The sequence below is a fragment of the Mesocricetus auratus genome, unplaced genomic scaffold (assembly GCF_017639785.1).
Source record: "Mesocricetus auratus isolate SY011 unplaced genomic scaffold, BCM_Maur_2.0 Super-Scaffold_100026, whole genome shotgun sequence".
Taxonomy (NCBI): domain Eukaryota; kingdom Metazoa; phylum Chordata; class Mammalia; order Rodentia; family Cricetidae; genus Mesocricetus; species Mesocricetus auratus.
This window is the reverse complement of record NW_024429207.1, coordinates 26,428,937-26,449,486: the sequence shown is the minus strand read 5'-3', so window position 1 is coordinate 26,449,486 and position 20,550 is coordinate 26,428,937. Positions and strand designations below refer to the sequence as shown.

General features: G+C 39.5%; 1 protein-coding gene across 4 annotated transcripts in view; it reads right to left on the bottom strand.

Annotated features, from left to right (window-relative positions):
• Positions 1-2,234: 2,234 nt before the first annotated feature.
• Positions 2,235-20,550, bottom strand: part of LOC101838292 (disintegrin and metalloproteinase domain-containing protein 5) — a 31,068-nt gene continuing 12,752 nt past the window's right edge. For 2 of the 4 annotated variants that reach the window (XM_040731954.1, XM_040731957.1), the window contains 11 exons: positions 20,161-20,297; positions 18,868-19,054; positions 17,959-18,054; positions 16,261-16,456; positions 12,547-12,637; positions 11,640-11,856; positions 7,420-7,503; positions 6,547-6,661; positions 4,371-4,533; positions 3,344-3,397; positions 2,235-2,318 (listed from right to left, as the gene is read on the bottom strand). In XM_040731954.1, the coding sequence (XP_040587888.1) occupies positions 2,315-2,318; positions 3,344-3,397; positions 4,371-4,533; positions 6,547-6,661; positions 7,420-7,503; positions 11,640-11,856; positions 12,547-12,637; positions 16,261-16,456; positions 17,959-18,054; positions 18,868-19,054; positions 20,161-20,297 (1,344 nt within the window). In that variant the 3' untranslated portion in view covers positions 2,235-2,314. Of the gene's footprint in view, positions 2,319-3,343; positions 3,398-4,370; positions 4,534-6,546; positions 6,662-7,419; positions 7,504-11,639; positions 11,857-12,546; positions 12,638-16,260; positions 16,457-17,958; positions 18,055-18,867; positions 19,055-20,160; positions 20,298-20,550 lie in introns of those variants that run through there. The other 2 variants (XM_040731955.1, XM_040731956.1) reach the window with 2 other exon arrangements.

The window sequence follows — 20,550 nt, the reverse complement described above, 5'->3', positions numbered from 1 at the left end:
TTGACAAGGCAACCATCATTCTGGTGCCTCTCTTAATTTCTTTTCTGGTTGCTATGATAAAATACCATGACAAAAGCAACTCAGGGAAGAAATCTCTTTCTTTCCTCTTTTATTTTATTAATTAACTTTTTAAATTCCAATCCCAGTTCCCCATTCCTCCTTTCCTCCCACTCCCTCAACTCTCTCCTCCTCCCATCTGTTCCATGGAGAGGGTAAGGCTTCCCATAGGAAGTCTACTAAGTCTGTCCCATCATCTAGTTGAGGCAGGGCCAAGGCTCCTCTCCACCCCCACACCCCTGTGTCTAGGCTGAGCAAGGTATCTCTCCATATAGAATGGGCTCCACTAAGTCAGTTTGTGCATTAGTATTAGGTCTTGGACCCACTGCCAGTGGCCTCATATATTGTTCCAGTCACACCATTGTCACCTATATGAAAGGATCCTAGTTTGATCTTATTCAGATTCCCCTATGTCAGACCTGAGTCAGTGATCTCTTGCTAGCTCGGGTCAGCTGATTCTGTGGGTTTCCCTATCATGGTCTTGACTCCTTTGTTAATATTTTTGATCCTCCCTCACTTCGATTGTACTCCAGGAGCTTGGCCCATTGGTTAGTTGTGAATTTCTGCATCTGCTTCCATTTGTTTCTGGAAGAGGGTTCTAGCTTCTCTGAGGCTGTGGATTGTAGACTGGGTATCATTTGCTTTTGTCCGGTATCCACTTATGAGTACATACTATATTTGTCTTTCTGGTTTAGGGTTACTGCACTTAGGATGGTTTTTTTTCTAATTCTGTCCATTTGCTTGGGAATTTAGGATGTCACTTACCACTGAGTAGTACTCCATTGTGTAAATATGCTACATTTTTTATACACTCTGCAGTTGAGGTTCCCAAGATCTGACTGTTACAAATAATGTTGCTATTAACATAGTTGAGCAAATGTCCTTGTGGTGTGAATGTGCCTCTTTCAGATATATACCCAACAGTGGTAATCCAGGGTCTTGAGGTAGGTTGATCCCTAATTTTCTGATAAATTGCCATACTGATTTCCACAGTGAATGTTCAAGTTTGCACTCCCACCAGCAATGGAGGAGTGTTCCCCTTTCTCCACATCTTCTCCAGCATAAGCTGTCACTGGTATGTTTTATTTTAACCATTCTGATCGGTGTAAGATGGAATCTCAGAGTGGTTTTGATTTGTATTTTCAGGGAAGAAATATTTAGCACACAGTTCTAGGTTACAGTACATCAATGGGGAAGATAATGCAGCAGAAACTTGAGGCAGATTTAGTCATATCCACAGCCAAGAGCAAAGAGAATGTGAATGTATGCACACTTGTTCTTGGCTCTCTTTCTCCTGATGGGGAATGGTACCCCCCACAGTGGGTGTGCCTTCCAACCTCAGTTAACATAATCAAGATAATCCTCCCCAGGCATGCCCATGGGCCAACCTGAGCTATATATCCTCGTGATTCCCTGTGCCTATGAGTCTAGATTATATCAAATTAACAAAAAAAATCATCAGGATGCCTGAGTTAGACAAAAGTAGCACAAAAGTAAGCTATATAGATAGATATCTCTAATAAAAATTAATGCAAAAATTTAAATAGAGCCAAATGTAATGGCTTCTACCTATAATCCCAGCAATTGGGAGCCATAATGATCCTATTTTCTAATCCTCCCAAGGGTTGAAATTGTAGGTATGTGCCACCATAGCTGACAAACAGAGTTTAAATTGTAGATTTCATATTTTGAGTAGCTATATAGCTGTAATTGGTCGGTTGTTTTCACTATTATATCCTGAGAAGCTCGAGACAGACATGTTTTGGGGAAGGGCATATATTTCATCTAAATGTTTTAATTTCCTGAATTTATGTTCTTCTAATGCCTAGAGAATAAAAATATTGTAATTTTACATTAATAATTCTCTCTTTTGAGTTATGTATAAATTTTATGAACTTTACAAAGAATCATCGTTTGTCTTTGCTTACACCTTCAGTTTTTTTTTCTGTATGTATGTGTTTCTACTCTTCTTTCCATCCAGTATCTTTGAGTACAATTAGCTTGTCTTTTTCTATGTTGTTAGGGTTTGCAATAAATACACATGCTTTATGCAGCAATTTCATCTGAAGTAAAAATTCATCCTAGATGGTAGTTTGTTATAACTCAAGAAGTTGTAAATATTAAGATTTAAGATTCAGAAAGTAAACAACTTGTCTCAGGAAGTCTTTAAAACTTACCTGACACAAAGACTCCTCCCTCCCCAAGGTTATATTTGCTGTAAGGATTGCTGAGGAGAGAGACTACCCAACTTAGGGAGCTACCTGCAAGTCATCATAGAGAGATTCCAACTATTATTAGTAATCACCAAATGTTGGAATAGTCATTTGATAATACAACTAGTTATCTGTCTGAGTCATTTCTTATCCTGTGACTAAACTTTAATCCATATTCCTATAAGTCACCAATAAACTCATCAAGTCACATTTCAGTACTATCATTACTTAGGTCTGTCATTGGTCCCTATTGTGGGGCAAACACACATATATTCATGTCTCCCCACAAAAAATGTGTCATATAAAATATATCTCCTTATAATTCAAATAATTCTAATTTTTATAGACCATAAAGCAGACTTTTAAAAACAGAATGACAAAGATAACTGTCAGTACATAATAATACATCTCTAAGAATTCTCCTAGCTCAGTCATTAATCTCAAGTTTTACTGAATAAACCATTATATTATGTGACTTCATACTAGAGTGGTGAAGAACTTAAAATAATCATAGATTCTGCACTGAATAGTTTCCTCTATTATATGCTACCCACTGTTTTGTAAGGGAAATTTCTATAACTGAAAGTCAAGGGATGACAAATCCATGCAAATGATTTACTTTTCCGTGATATCTAACTCTACTTCCCTAGATGGATTTAAAGAACAAAAGCCATAAAAACTCCAAGATCAATCTTGCTAACACTCATTTCTTTGAGATAATCTCCTGACTATGTGTGTAAGGGCATCTTTATCAGATATCTATTTATGTGACAGTAAAATGTCATCAGATTTAGAGATCCTCCATCCCTCTTCTAATAAATTCTTTCCTCTACCAAAAATTGGTAGTCTCATGTATAATAGCATCAAAGTCCAACCATCAATCTTCTAGACAAATCAATGGAAGATTCCAGGATATCAGGGAACCACATTTCATTGCTTACTATCATAAGACAGTCTATGATGACAACTGTGAAGACTACCATAAAGGAGTGTGTGGTCTATAAACTAGCCACTTTCAGCAGCCCTAAAAGCTAATCACTACAGAATGATAAACTGTATCTCTCCACACTTACCTTCCTTTGCTGGTGGTCAACTTGCTGTTAGTCCCACTGTCTTCTGTCATGGATCTATAGAATTGATAAAGTCCATTTTAAACTGGAGAAAATTAAATCTCAGATATCAAATACAAAAATAGCTGTCTGAGGAAACAGTGTGATCCACATACATGAAATGTAATTTCCCAGTGTGAATAGATGCTGTCTCCACATGAGTCTTCTCACTTTAAACTAGTTCAAGTATTTACACTATTAACCCAAATCTCCACACTCAGGGAGAAATAGATGGCCCTATGTTCTCCCTGATCATGACTAAGACAAAATCATTAGCAATGTGCAAAAAATCAAATTAACCAAATCATACTAGCCCATAAATAAAGCTACAATATTTTTGTGAAAATGCCAAGATAAGTTTGAACTTCAGAAACACTCTAACAATCCTATGATAAATACTAAACAATTTTGAGAATTTTTGCTATATATGTGCACTTAAGCAGTATTTCATGTTTAATAATTTATGTTAAATCACTTTTACTTTAGATGCCAACAATGTTTATGTGGATAAAAGTATGTTTCAATTAACTCCCAAATGGTATTGCAAAACAAATACCAAGCGTTTCTTAAAGGTTTGTGAAAGACAACATGTCACGTGTGTGCACACATGTTCATGTATGAGTACATGTGTGTGGTAATGTCTTTTTTACCCATGCTACAACTTTCTTTGGGTGAGGGAACAGGGTCAGGATTGTACATGGGGACTAAGCACCAAAACTCAGGTTTGCATGGGTTCCATGGTAACCAATGAGTATTGTGCCATGGGCTTGTAATCCCAACATGGAAGACAGAGACAGGAGTACAGCAGTACTCGCTTCTTAATGTTGATGGCAAACTGAGATTTTAGTGACGGGAATACACATGGAAATGAACCCACTTTGCAAGGTATATCTGTGCCTCTCTTCGTATTGCCTTACCTATGATCTTATTTTAAATAAAACTGACCGATTTGATATAATAATAGTAAAAGTACGTGCATATCTAAATATACCTGTTGCTTTCACTTCCTTCTCTGTCACATAGCTGTCTCAGTTTACTCTGCTTTATAAATACAGCTGTAATAATGATAACTGCGGGTATAGATATATAGAAAATGAGCTGAAGCTGCTGTTTTGAAAAAGTACCATAACTTTCCTGCCGCTTAGAGCTTTTATCTAGAATGGAAAACACCAGTTTTAAATTGCATGTGAGATTTTATTAACCAAATGGAAAAATGGAAAAGATATCATTACTCAAACATTAAACACTTCATTCAAATATACTACAGTATAATTGTAGAAACAAAAGAAAAACTATAAAATTGAATCAAAGTATACAGTTAAAGTGTTAGTCCCTTTTAAAATTATTTTTTCCCTTTTGATTATAGTTACACCATTTCCTCTTCCCTTTCCTTCCTTCAAGCCCTCCCTGTCCTCCTTGCTTTCTTTCAAATCCATGCCCTCTTCTTCATTTACTGTTATGTGTGTATACACATCCATATCTATATATAACCTATTAATTATTTCAGTCTTTCAATCCATGTTAATTTCTTAGATGATAAAATGATTACAATGATTTATTTAATTCCTTTCTCGTTTATCAACCCACCCTGCCAATCTAAGGACTTTGCCATCCACATGATAGTGTGAACCAGGTTCACATATATCAAGGGTGGGAAATCCATCATTGTATCTTTGTATATTAGCTGCTCATTCTGTGTATCCAAAGATGCCTGACAGTTAATAGGTTTGGTACTTGGAAAGGGTTGCTGTTCTAATGAATACTTAAGAAAATGGATGAAGACTTAGAGAAGATTAAGAGTAAACACTGGAGTAGTTATCAGGGGCAGGCTACAAGACGCCTTGGTTGCCATGAAGGATTGCTGGGGGAATTACCAAGATTATCAAGACAAATAGTTATTTTCAATATGAGCTCCAATGGAAGTTGGCTGGCTAGATTCAGGCTTGCTCTGAACCCATGCCTTTCCTTCTTTTCCATGGTCTCCCCTTTTGAACTTCAATCCCACTCCAGTTCATCACTGTTCTTTTTTTTTTTTTTTTTTTTTTTTTTTTGGTTTTACAAGACAGGGTTTCTCTGTTTTGGAGGCTGTCGGTCCAGCCTGGCCTCGAACTCACAGAGATCCGCCTGCCTCTGCCTCCCGAGTGCTGGGATTAAAGGTGTGCGCCACCAACGCCCAGCTTCATCACTGTTCTTTAGCTTTCCTTTATCAGGACAATAGCCCCTGAGGAACGTTTGCTCTATGTGAATCACAATTTCAATGTAGCTCATATTAATTTAGACAACATTCATAGGCAGCTTTGGACTAAAAACTGATGCTGGAACTGTTCAAGATTTGTACAGCAAAGATAGAATGAATATTTACACATTGGAAGAACATGAATTTTTAGGAGACATATGGTTAAATAATGTTATAGGTGATACTGACTCCTTTGAGATTTTGAGACTCAACAGTTGATGTAATGGTGTTTAGGAGCTGGGACCTTGGGATCTAAATAAGGTTAAATGAGGCTGAATGTAGGAGTCCCAGTAATCATGGGATTTAAAAGCAAGTTTCCTGCCCAGTAGAAGCCACTAAGTTCTGTTTTACCAAGAGGCAAATGCCTTTCATGTAAATGTTAATGCTGGCAACTTGTCCTTCAATCTCACTAACAGCTTGGCTCTGGAGATGAAATTTGGATCTGCCATTTCATACTCAAACGTGTTTGTCTCAATGTGTCCTCCCAAGATCTGCCCTGTCATTGGTCAGCCTGAGTCCCTGGTTCTATGACAAAGAAAAGGAGAACAATAACAGAAATAAAAATTTCCAAGAGTAAAGGCATTGTGCCCTTAAGGACATCGAGTGAGCAAACTATTTCCTTGATAGCTTACTATTGTTTACTTCATGGTATAGAAATATCTTCAGTAAAAACCACAGTGGGTTGCTCATCTGTTAAGAGACCTTTTTTGCACAGAAGTCTCAAAACCACACTAAAATTACTGACACTAGGGATGCTTTTACCTTTATATGCAATGTAACTACTGATAGGGAAAAGATCTAAGAAACTGTACAGTCCAACATTTTTAAAGTCATGAAAAGCCCCATTTGCCAAACTATATTATAGATGTGAGCCTTTGATTTATCCTCTTAACATGTTACATTCAATCAATAAGATTTTAAGAACTATGACCTTGAAAATGGGACGTATGTCCGTCATCAATGCTTCCAAAGTGTCCTGGCATTTGTTCACAATTAGGAGGTTTGTATCCTTTATCACAGTGGCAATGCTGAAAGTTGTTGCAAACCTGGAAAAATCCAAAAGAACAACGGAGCACTGCAAAGGATTGCACTCTAGGAAATTTAGTTTACATGGACAAATCCGCCAAAGTTCCTCTCCTAACTGCCCACACTTCAGAGGGGACATCTAAGCTCCTGTGGCCAAGTCATCTTTTCTTTTCTAATTTCTTTTCAACTTTCCCACAACCATACCCAAGTACCACAACTACCAATAACAGCCAATGAATCGTCATACTTGCTAGCTTCAGGGGGTATCTGAGACTCTAGTAAGGCCAGCAATAACTTTCTAACAACATTGCTTCACTGCCCCCTGCCTTGTCTCTGTAAGCAGAGGGTTGCATAGTTCTGTGGATACACAAGGATGCACTCGCTGTACATCCCCCAGTCCACATAGTCATCAGACATTTAACACATCCACAACTATATTCTGTGGCTATCTGGCAAGTGTGATATGAAAAGAAAGCTGGAATTACAAATTATAATAAGTACGATAAATATAGTAAATATAGGTAATATGTATATGTAACATAATAAATATAAATAATATAAATATAATGCATCTATATAATATATAAATTATAAATAAATTTTAAATATATAAATACATCTATAAATATATATGAGATATATGTTATATATATTACATATGGTAAAATATGATATAATAGATATGTGCCATATAATAAATATAGTAAATATGGTAAATGAGTCAGGTTTAATGTTTTCTCTATTGGAATATGAAAGCCATGTTAAAATAAATACTTACCCCGTGGCTATTACAATCTCTATTAGCATCACAAGTATAATCTGTGAGAAACCTTGCTTCTTTGCACTCTGCGGACATACAGTACTAAAGAAAAGTGAGGCAAATATAAAAAATAAAGGCAGTCAAACCATGAAATTGAGAGCATGGACAAAAAACAAGACACTTACAGGAAAACAAAATTCACATTGCCTATAAGGAGGATTCAAACCTGTGATACTATGGCCAAGAAAAAGGTAATTTTTATATATTTAAATGAGTTTTGTGCTTACAACCTGCAAACTATGTGAGGACTTTTGCATCCTATTTTCAAGCCTTCTGCCATAAGAAGACCTCTTGCAAAGATGAAGGATTTGTAGGAAATGATATCAGTTTTGATCACAAGTAGTGGGAAGCTGTGTGTCCCAAAGTGAGTGAACTTTTACAGATAAATCTCCTATTTGATGAGTTATTCTCAAAACTAATCAGCACATAATCCTTGTATCGGAAGCATAGTCATTGCCGACATAAAGTTGTTGGGAGGTCTTTAGAAGTGACTCGCAGGGAGCACATGGAGTGTGGAGCTAGAAAATTCCTGGAATGTTATAGGCAAAGCCACAAAGGCCATTGTGCTAGGACCTTGGAAACTCAGCATGCTGAGGGGAACATAGGCAGTGGGGACTTGGCTCACATGGCTTAAAAAACTGCAGGGACTACTGCTAGGAACTCGGCTACAGGCTTGACATCTCAAATTAAGCTAAGTTGTATAGTATAAACTATTTGTTTGGTAGGGGACATATGGGACATGTAAGGGCATTCAGGCTGTACTGTTTACTATGCCCTAGTGAGAGAGAGAGAGAGAGAGAGAGAGAGAGAGAGAGAGAGAGAGAGAGAGAGAGAGAAAGATTGACAGAGAGAGAGACAGAGACAGAGAGACAGAGACCGAGACAGAGTGAGAGAGAGCACAACCAGCAGAATTTGGAAGCACGATGTTTGTCCGGGAAGGTATGGGTTTAATGTTGTAGACAAAGGCAGTACTGGGAGAGTCTGCTCTAAACTAGTACCACAGGAAAGGATTCCCGAGGGAAAGGTACAGCCCTTCGAAATTTTCATCTTGTGGGAATCCAAATTCATTTGAAAAGGAGAGAGCCTAAACATAGGATGTGCAAAAGGGGCTCTCTTCTCAAAAACACCACAGGACAGTGTTTCCCTATGGTCAGCACATGGAGGCCAATCAATGTATCTGTGGTCCAGGAACTCAGGCTACATCTCAAACTGGCAGCAAACCTTGCCAGCATCATCCATCCACATGGCACTGTTTTCACAAGTGTCTTGAATGCAAAGACTGAGGGATCAGAGACCTACCTGCTCCATGGATACAGAGGGTGGCTTATGCTAGGCAATAGGAGGCATGATCAGAATTATTACAAGGAGGAATGAAGATGTAAAGGTAAGTCTAAGTTGCCAGTAGTCCCTTGGATAGAAGAGACACCCACTTGATGGGTAAGAGTCTGCCTCGGGATAGAATTTCACCCTTGAACAGTGTTGGAACTGAAATGACTATAGAGACCTTTGCAGTTGGACAGAAAGGATTTTGCATCAAGTGGTCATGAACCATTGGAGAGAGGAGGAAAGTTAAAAGGAGATATGCTTAAAATGGATATGCTGGATGTTGAGTGGGTAAGGGGTGGACTTTCAGTAGTTAATATGGATTGCCAACTTAATAGGATCTAGGGTTCCCAGGGAGATAAGTCTCCGGGCCTGCCTGGGAAGGAGTTTCTACATTGGGTTGAGGTAAGATGGCTCCTGTGACAGTAGACTGAAGAAAAAGGAGAAAGGAAGTGAGAATCAACATCTACTGCTCTCTGACAGCAGGTGCATGCGACCAACTGTCACCATGCTTCTTCCTTACCACACTGGACTATGCGGGACAAAAACAAACCCTCCCTTTGCCTGCCTGAGTCACAGCAGGAATGCAAAGATGACTCCTGAGACATCACTCTCCACAGGAGCATAGAAAGGGGAAAATATGCAATGGAGAATGGCGTGGGCAATGCTAGAATGGGATTTCTTTAGGAGAATTCAAATAACAGATCTTCATAACTTTAAAAAACGATGCAGAAGTGACAACAAGCCAGCCTACAACTGGTAGGAACTCGGAACCAAAGCTAGAGCACAGAGAAACAAGTTAGAGAACAGAAACAATGAACCTGGTAAGATCAAACCTTGAATTTCTTTGAGAGAGCAAACTTGACAAAGACTCAGTGGCAAGTAATAGTTTTGGTTCAAGTATATAAAATCAGAAATGAAAAATCAGAATGCCACCATCAATTGCACAGAAATAAGAATGTTTGCCAGAAACTGGATTATGTAGCTGGAATGAACAATTCCTAGACGCACAAAACCTGTTAAGAATTGTTACATTTTGTATCTTAAGCAATGTGTAATAGCTCCTGTGTTAAAGTTTAAAGAGGCCGGCTGAAGAGTTTGGAGGAAATGACTGATCACAGCCGCTTTGCTATCAGAATTACATCAACCCATTCATGGATTCATTTGATGGCATTGTTGAGCATTGTTAGAGACTAGATGAGACCTTGTTGAAGACCAGGTCACTGGAGGTATGACCTTTGTGGTCACATTTTGTTTCAGCTCCCCTCATCACTGCTTCCCAGATGGAAAGCGATTCCCCACCCCAAGGGAATTTCACTCAGGCTGCAGTGAAATTGATGACCATTGGCTAAACTCAGGCAAACCAAAAAACTAAAACAAAACAAACAAACCAAAAAACCCTTCTACCTGGAATCTGTCTTCCTGCTCAGGAATATTCTCACAAGTGATCAAAAGGGCCTAGTAAAGCTATACATGGCATACACAGGCAGGTCAAAATAGAAGCATGTTCAGTAAGGGTTTTGAATCTGTAACCAACTATATCTCCTCCAAGAAAATCCATGATTCTGTGCCCTGGCCTCACAATTATTAATCCATAATTGCTAATAGTATTTCCATGTGGTCTTCGCTTACCAGAGAACAGGGTCCAGACCTCTCACTCCTCTGACTTTCTCCATCCTGTCTGTGCCTGCTTTCCCAGAATCCTCCTCGACTCCTAGTCCCACCTATCTTGCTTTCCTATTGGCCAACGTTGCTGTATTCAACAACCAATAAGAGAGACAGATTTAGAGAATGATATCTCCCATCAGGCTAGTGATGCCTTGGAGGAACCAGAAGCCACATTGTTCACTGTTTTGGCTGTGACTAAGGTTTACTATTTACAGTTTGAGAGGATACCGTCCATCATGGCAGAGGTGACCCGGCAGCCCCAGGCAGCTGACCATGCTGCATCCCTATTCAAGAGAAAGGTGGGGTAGAGAGGAAGCAAGAGGCAGAAGAAGGGAGGGCAGGCAGTGTTTGGTCTGGAATCCCAGCTTATGAAATGGTCTCACCCACATTCAGGGTGTGTCTCCTATCTCCATCACCTACAAGGGGATACCTTACAAATATGCCAAAGCTTGTTTCTGAGGTGATTCTAGATTCTGTCAAACTGAAACCAACATTATCACACACGCTATGTAAAATGTTGCTAGGAATACAAAATGCTCTGGCCATTATGGATAATGATGTAGTAGTTATTCAAAACACTGAAAACAGTGTTACCTTAGAAAGGGGCAATTCTACTTCTTAGTAGACACTCAAAATAACTAAAAGCAGGATCAGGAGCACATCTGATCCTGCAGCATTATTTATAGTATATAAAGTCTGAAAATAGCCATGAGCTGAAGAATGAATAAACAATACCCAATATATACAAACAGTGAAATAGTACACAGCCTTGAAATAGCAGCTGTAATTTCTGCTACCGTGTGGATGGTCCCTAAGGATCTCACCTAAGTGAAATAAACCAAACAACAAATGTTGAATAATTCCACTTTGTGTCATGTCTACAGGGAACACAGAGCGCAGAAAGGGGGTTCCAGAGACTGCAGAGGGGAAGGAAGAGTTCTCCCATAGGTAGACCTTCAGCTCTACAAGATGAAAAGGCTACAGAGACGCACAGTGGTGTGATGGTTGCTCAGCATTGGGGGTGAGCTTGGTACCACTAAATGACACTCATCTATTAAGATGTGAAACTTCGTTATTGAACTTTTTACCACAGTGAAGAAATTGTAGATGATATACTGCTTGATATAGTGTCAAAATAGTTATGACCACACAATAATTTTAAATTAGTTTAAAGTATTTCAAGTTACCATATCAGGGCCACAGATAATGCCATCTTCTACAAATGTTTCATCTCTTTCTTCAAGACTGCTGTATGATGTCATTGTCTGCTTAGGTATCCTTCCGCCTTTATATAGAGATACACATATGTCATCTCGTACATGTGTATAAGCCGCAGACATATTTGCGAGCCTCACTAACTTCTTGTATGGCCATGTACAGACTAACTTCCCACACAGAACATTTCTGGAAGCATAAGGGAAAAGGTCTCTTAGGATTTATTTTAAAAAGTAAGTGATATTGCAGACTAGCAATTAAGGTTCCACATTAAGAAAATCAGCAAGTATAATCCCACCCTTCTCTAACCTTTTTATTTGTTTTAGCTCCCTACACAGTGTGAAAACAGAATGTATTCCTCTTTAAACTAGTAAACATCTAAGTTAAAAATAATGTCTCACTAATTTAAATTAAGGTTGAATCATTTTTTCCTCCATAAAAATTAGCATAACATGAATTTTTTTAATGAGGTAATTTAGAAGTAAAAAACTAATCATCATGACAGCTCTTTTATGCTTTGTTCTAGCTATGGGAATTCTAACTAATGATCATTTATTATAAGATTTTTAATAAGTAAAACAGGATAACTTTTATTGGATATATTTTGTAAGGTATATCATGTTTACCATAAATATGTATGTGAACTATCTAACACAATGAATAGTTTACCATAACTATGGAAACAGTTTCCAAGGTCATTGTAGCTTTAACATTGCAGGTACTGAACAAATGTTCCCATGGAAAGTGACAACAACCGTTCAGTTGAGATCATGTGACAAAGGAAACCTGGCAACGTACCCCACTGTGGTTCACATAGAATACCTTCTAGTAATTGAGAATCTACATTCTAATCAAAAGTATAATTTTCCAAACACATACTGAAATTTACAAAGTCGAGAAACACAGTTGCCAAATCTATCACCTCTGGAATTCATCTCTTCAAAACACCAGAAGGGAGCACCTCTCACTCCTAAAGGTAAAGACAAAAAAAAAACGGAGATGGATTAAGAGTTCAGCTCACACTACAGGACTTATAGAGCCGTACTGGGAACTACAATGTGACCCCTTAGCATCGATACATTGTTGGGATTGAGATAGTTGCAAACAGTTATCTGGGTTCTATTACAGCCTAGGAGACTGGGGGGGGGGAGGGAGGGAGGAAGGGAGGGAACAAATGAAGGAAGGAAGGAAGGAAGGAAGGAAGGAAGGAAGGAAGGAAGGAAGGAAGGAAGGAAGTTTGGTTAACAGGCTTAGGGGTTTCATATTTTTAGAGAGACGTGCAGATGTGGTCCTCTCTATTCCCTTTGATTGCTTTCTTGCTTAGTTCTTCATTTACTGGGAAGAGACAGTTCATTCTATAAAGTAGAGCACAGTGCCCAGAGCGTAACCCAGGCTAAGCTTCCCTTCTGTGTTCCATGCTAGATTTCTCATTCCCATGCCCTTGCATCCTAGTAAGTATTAAATTATTGAATTTTTAAAGTAGAAAGGGCACTATCATTCATCTACATCAATCCACATATATATGAACACAGACACACACACACACACAACACACAACACAGAGAGAGAAAGAGAATCATGACTAGCAAAAATTCAACTACCTATACCAGATACCCCCATTGCTTTGACTCAGAGGTTTAAAGGTGGGCTGCACTGTTCATGTCAGTCATTCAGATAGGAACTGAGACCTTTGCTTTCATTGCTATTCAATGACAAGACTCTTCAACTGTTGCACAAGTTCTCGCACATACAGGAACTGATCTACAAGCATCGCCTCCAGTGGGCCGTAATCACTATGGTAGGTGCACTTGTAAAAGGAACTATTACTGCCCGTAGTTCTTTTCTTGAAAAGGGCATTCTGTTTAACAAACAGCAGCAATGAGTTTCTGTCCAGCCCATCCCAATTGAGCCGATGTGCTACATCTAACTTAGACCCCACCCATAAGAATATGGACCAGGGTTAGATGGTACAAATTTAAAAGGATGAGCAAAAATTCAACAATAAAAATGACATCTTCATGCAGTTTTGTTTTCTCAGAAGAGCTGGCAGCAATCCTCCTGCATCAACCTCCTGAGTACTGGGATGACAAACGTAAGCCACAACACAGATTACATTTTCTTTAAATCAAGATTAACACAACCACCATTCATTGTGAATGAATCACTGAGCTTTTTGAAGGGGAACAGCAAGCATACTGATTTTTTAGCATTGAGAACTGCCCTGTGGAGCCTCCCTGCCTGGACACCCTGCCACTACAACCCTGTCCCAGGACACTCAGAGCAGTCAAACGTAGAATGCTCTAAAGCAGTGGCTCTCAATCTTCCTAACGCTGCTACCCTTTAGCACATTTCCTCATGTCATGGTGACCCCTCAATCATAAAATTATTTTCCTTGCTACTTCATAACTGTACTTTTGCTAGTGCTGTAAATCATAACTGTAAATATCTGTGTTCTGATGGCCTCTCATGAACTCTGTGAAAAGGTCATTTGACTACTTCCAAAGGGGTCATGACCCACAGGTTGAGAACCACTGCAAACAAGCAAACAACAACAAAAAACTAGACAAGAGGCATTTACTCTCTGGGATTTATATGTAAATCTCCATTCACTTCATTAGCAAAGCAACCCTATGAGTTAATAGGTAGAAATGTGTAGCTTTTCATGTAGAGAAGAGGGCGGGTTTCTGCACTTAATGACATGAAGCCCCCCTCCTAAATTTGACCCTTTAAGGGAACTCAGAACTGAGATGTAGAACAAATAACATCTTTAAAAAGCATCAATAAGAATACCTGCTATGATGTCAGCTATCTGGTACAGGAAGCAGGTAGAGATGAGTTGAGATGGTTCCCCTCTCCTCTTCCCCCTCCCCAAATGCTTCTGTCACTGAAATGTCCCTAACTCAATTCCAAATGTCAGTCAATAAAATCAGCCCTATGTGAAGACAGTAGGACTGCAAACGCTTTCTCTGGTATGAAGATGAAACCTGTTGCAGCCTATGTGGGTCTCCAAGGGCATAACCTGAGCTGAGGTTACAACAATAAATGACACATTGAAGAGCTAGAAACCTGTATGAGTTCCATAATTAAAAATTAACTCATGGGCCAGGCAGTGGCAGCATGGACTTTTAACTCAAGCACTGGGAAGGCAGAGGTAGGTGGATCTCAGTGAGTTTGAGGCCAACGTGGTCTATAGAGAGAGTTCCAGGACAGCCAGAACTACACAGAGAAAAAAAATCTGTCTCAACAAATCAAAAAAAATCAATTTATGGGAGCTGTCATATAGATACCAATCAAAAGAAAGTGCAAAGAGGATTCCCTATCCAATTTCTTTTCCTTTTATTAATCAATTTACTAAACTGTTTATCCTAGCTGTTGTTTGTAATGTTTGACCTTATGCTTAACATTTTAAAAGAATACTTGAAATCTCAGCAGGGGCAGAGGAGGTGGCTTAGTTGCTAAACACACTGGCTGCTCTTGCAGAGACCCAGATTTAGTTCTTCACTCCTATGCAGAGGCTCACAACTGCCTGCAACTCTAGTTGCAGGGGATCCTGCTCACTTTTCTGGTCTCTGCAGGGACTGCACACACGTAGTGCACACATACACTCAGGCACTCACATGTACATATAAAATAAAAATGAACCCGTCCTTTAAAAAGGGGGTTTTGGCTCTTGTTTTAGACTTGGGAATTAATATAGATTGGCATAAGGGTGTTGTGAGCACTGAGTGACACTGATGAAAATCACAGCAACATACTTGACCTTGAGCGACTCTAAAAGCCTTCCCAAGACCTCTTTGTCATGTTTCTATAAAAATCAGTGATGCTACAGGCTGGGAGATGACTCAGTCAGTAAAAAGCTTCCCTCACATTTGAGGACTGGAGTTTGGATCTCTGAAACACACATAAAAATCTGGGCATATAATTCCAGTAGTGGCAAGATGTAAGGGAGACATAGGTAGGTCCCCAGAGCTCCCTGGCCAAGCAGCCTGGCCTCTGTGACCCAGTCCCAGGTCACTCTTTCAATATAAGAGTTTCATAACCTCATCACACATTTTGGCCAGAGACAAATACTTTGGGGAATATGGTGATTTTTTTTTAAGTTATGCTTTTATTGCCTCTTGCCTAAAGGGACGGTTCAGAATGAAACTTCATGTTCTCTGCTAGCATGAACTTGGTCAGCGTGGACACTAATTTTCCTTGCAGAGAGTGACCCAATGCTCAAGTAAGGAACTGAGCTCCTAACTATCAGAGGGTCCCTTGCTCATTGGCAGGCTCTTGAAGCCCCGCCCCCACTTTGCTCCATTAGAAACCAAGCTTCCTTTCAGCTTAAGCCAGGCCCTGTGAGGCCTACCAAATGGAATCTTGTGGAAAGTCGCACTTCTACTTGTACATTCTTCCTTTCACAAACAGGAAGCTGATGTAAGTTCAGAGAGCCTTTTTCTTGTCTCTTGGAAACAAGAAAATGAGTTTCCTTTAAAATGAATAATTACCAAGCAAGGCTTTGGCCACTAATAGATGGCATACTTTTGTCCTATAGAATTGAACCGTGGGCTTTAGGATAATCAAGTTTTAGAGGAACATTACAGCCCTTACCTTTCCCAAGCAATGCCATACATTGTTTGTCAGTAGTCTTGCATGCTCCATGGTAGCAGAAGGCTCCACCCGAGTCACAATACTGCCCATCACGTGAGTATGTGTTGGGCACACAATATGAGTGTTTCCCATTACAATATTCCTCAAAGTCACACTCATCAACTGGTTTTCTACAAAGTGTGTTAACTGGCTTTATCTAGAAAAGAACATAAAGGGTTACTTCCAGAAATGTTTCTCTCTTTCTCCTTCCCACCCCCACCTCTTATTTCAATTTCCATTCTTCTTTTTAAGTTTCCAAGATCAAAAAGAAAAAAATCTCTGAATGCTTGAGAGAGAAATCCTATCACTGAAGGCCTCCCATAGGACAATGTAGCAGAGGACAATGGACAACCTGATCGTGTCTATCAGAAGATGTTTCTGTAGCTGCAGTTAGATATATGGGTCATACCCATTATCCCAGGCTCAAGAAGATTTGTCCCTATGCCTCTGAGCATGCATGGGCATGGTTGATTCAATCAAAAGTTCTCTTCAGGTCTAGCAATGACAACTAATTTGATTATCCTATTATTATCTTTTGTACTTGCATTAGGTGGGACAGAGTTAGTAGACTAAAGTTAACTTGATATTAATAACTAAATCAATGTGCCCCCCTCTTTTATTGGGTTTCTCTGTGTAGCCTTCCTGGCTATCCTGGAACTCACTTTGTAGACCAGGTTGGCCTCAAACTCACAGAGATCCGCCTGCCTCTTCCTCTTGAGTGCTGGGATTAAAGGTGTGAGCTGCTGCCACCACCTGGCTACTGTACCCATTTTTAAAGGATTTATTTATTTTATGATTTTATGGGTATAAGTATCTGTATGTATGTATGTATGTATGTATGTATGTATGTATGTATGTATGTGTACCATGTAAATGTCTGGTGCCTTCAGAGGGCATAAGAGGCATCAGGTTCCCAGACTGGAGTTACACATAGTTGTGAGACAGTTTCTCAACTGGGGTTTCCTCTCAGATAACTCTAGCTTGTGTCAAGTTGACATGAAACTAGCCAGCACTCTGTGCACTCGTGTGCGTGTGTGCATGGGTGTGTTCATGGGGAGTGGGAGGGTGGGGAGGCTGCGTGTGGGGGTTTGTGTGTGCGTTGGTGTGTGTGGGTGCAGGTGTGTGTGGGGGTGTGTGGCTGCATGCTACTGTTCTTCTAGGTAACCATGACTAATACAACTCCACACTCACTGACTTATAAGAGCACTGTTTGCTCAATCTTTGATTTTATGCTGGTCACGTAGTTCAGCATTTTTTTCTGTAAACATTAATGGTGTTCTCTTTAAATAGTTTTAACACTGAGAAAGTAGGGGCAGCTGCAACATCAGCAGAGTGCAGCAGAGCAAAGGATTTTTCCAAAAGACAGTAAGCCAGCTTCAGCAGGTACTCGGCGGAACCCGTCTAACTTCTTACCCTCACATAAGCTACAACAGAAAATGTGAATGGGAGAAACGGGCAGAGCCACACGGTGATCAGGCGGAAATGTTGGCGGTCATAGAGAAAAGTAAGAAACAATGTGCATGAGGGCACAGGAAGTGAAGCCCAAGTGTGGCACGGATACCGCTGCATGAAAGTGTCATCGGTTATCAGTTACTACCTAAGAGTGACACTGATGCCTCCCACCTGTTTGGAACTCTTATCAAAGGCATTTCCTCTTACCGTGCAATCTTGCTTACAACACTCTCCAGAGCCGCATATAGCTTTGGGCTTTAATCGGCATGACATAGGGTCACAGCACGCTCTGTGCGTACAGTTCTGCAAAGAAATGCAAAGCCTTACTCAGTTCAGTGTGGTTGCAGAGTCGGGATAACTTATGAGGGAATAGATAAATACATGCTTGCAGACACCTGGTCAGAATATAGAGAATAAGTGTACATGGGGTGTTCAACCCTGGATGGTATGTCTGTACAGTAACACCTGCACCTAAGACTCAGGGAACATTGTGGAAGAGGTGGCAGGAAGTTTTCAAGAACAAGGGGGCCAGGGTGCTGTTAGTGTCTTCTAGACCTGACAGAGATACTATTCCATGATATCTTTCATAGTCAACCTTTTCTCTGACATATGACAAGCCTGCTGCTGAGGTCCCTCTGTCATTTTTCATCTGCAGCTTATTTTGATCTTATTTTCATACCTTATATCTTCTATAAGTGATGGGATGTTTTATTTTGAAATATTTTCATTAAGAACACTTGTCCCTAGCACAGTTTTCTCAGTATATTAGGCAGGAACACAGCCTACCAGCTTATTACACATAGTCTACCTCTTGCCTCTTAGTGCCTTGTTAGTGTCTATTGCAAAGAGCAGATTGTGTTGACAGTTTAATATGGTTTCGTAGTCACTCTTCAAATGTCACAGGCAATAATTAATGTCAGAAGGTACTACTTATAGGCAGTTACCATTCAAAGAGCCAATATGCTAACTCACAAAAGGAAAACTAGCAGATTGAAGATTTTAGCTTTACAAAAGAAAAACGTCAAATTCAAATCTAAGGAAAAGATAAAGTTTTTCTGTTTTCTTACTACTACACATGAGAAACTGAGAGGAGTTGGAGAAAAAAAGAATACCAACCTTCAAGGTGCCACAGTCACATTGTTCATTACCTTCCAGCACCCCATTGCCACATATTCGCCTTGGCCTGCGGCGAGGCTTTCTCTCCACGGGCCAGTCCTGGAGACACCCAAGGTCTCTGCCCGTTGACAAATATTTAAACTCGTCCAAGCTACAAGTGCTGAAATCCTTCATACCCTCAAAGTATCTACAACACATCAATGTGCACATGATCAAAGCTGCTGCTATGTACTCCTGTTCCCATAATGCAGTGGTTGACAAAAATTTCAAGAGTGCCATCCTTCACAGAACACATTAAGTACACTTTCAAACACAGTGACTGGATTGCTAAGATTTTTCTTAGGCTTTTTTATTTCTACCAAGAAAAAGTGAAAACTAATGATACAATGAAAATAAAATTGTCACATACTGTGCTTATGTAGAACCTGGTGCAGGTGACCCCTCCGTACATGCAAAGTACTGATCCTTGGAGTTCCCGACTTCCACTACCCAGATAGCAATGTCATAGATGCTGTTATTTCTGTGCACATGTGTATGTGTAGAGTGTGTGTGTGTCTGTGTGTGCTTGTGTGTGTTGGGTATGTGTGTCTGGTGTGTGTGTGTGTGTGTGTCTGCATGCATGCCTGTCTGTGTGTGTGTGTGTCTGCATGCATGCCTGTCTGTGTGTGTGTGTGTGCATGTGTAGAGTGTCTGTATGTGAGTCTGTGTATGTAGAGTGTGTCTGTGTGTGTAGAGTGTCTCTGTATGTGTGAGTGTGTCTGTGTGTATGTGTCTGTGTAGTGTGTGTGCATTTTCACATGTATTCTCCTATAAGTTTGGAGTCTTTAAGCATGGGGACTACTGATAGTTCTATTACTAGTGCCATGTAATTCATGTAATTTGAACTTCAAAATTTCAGTCTTAACCTTTGGTATATTTTAAAGTTATTTAATTCTATCTTATACTCTTTCTATAAACATCAGAATAAGCATGTTAACTTGAACAATTAAACATTTTCAAATAGAATTTATACATAGTTTATCCTGGCATACATTTATTATCCCTGCTTCTCCTCACTAAGTGTAAGTTTCAAATCATAAAAGAAAATGAGAAGTCTGCAAAGCTGAGATATCCATTAACAAAACCAAAGCCAACTCCCAGGTCTAAAGGACATGCGGGGCCCTTACACATATCATATATATATATATATATATATATATATATATCATCAATACTTTAATTCAGTTAACAGAAATAGAAAGCCAGCCAAATGCAAGAGGAAACCTGTGTGTTTAATAAAGAAGGTTGTCTTACATTGCTTTGGGTGTCATTAGGCACACATCTCCTGTGCAGTGACAGGTGTCAGTATTGTCATAAGTTAAGCCCATACCGATGCTCAGCAGCTGTGCGACAATGACACTATATGACTCTAACGATAAACCGTTTGGATACTAAACATGAACAGAAGGGAAAGGAGTTAACAAAGCAACATTGGCTACAATGAAAATTTATTTATTAACACATTCAAGACTCTTCCATGGATGCAACTGTAGTAGTTACATAAATGTCTTAATAATGAGTTCATTAAACATGGGTGGATCAATAGAGTAAGTTTTACTTCAAAATACTATTAGTAAGTTTTACTTCAAAATACTATTATTAAATGACAGCAATACAAGCTACCTTAGCAAAGTTGACACATGA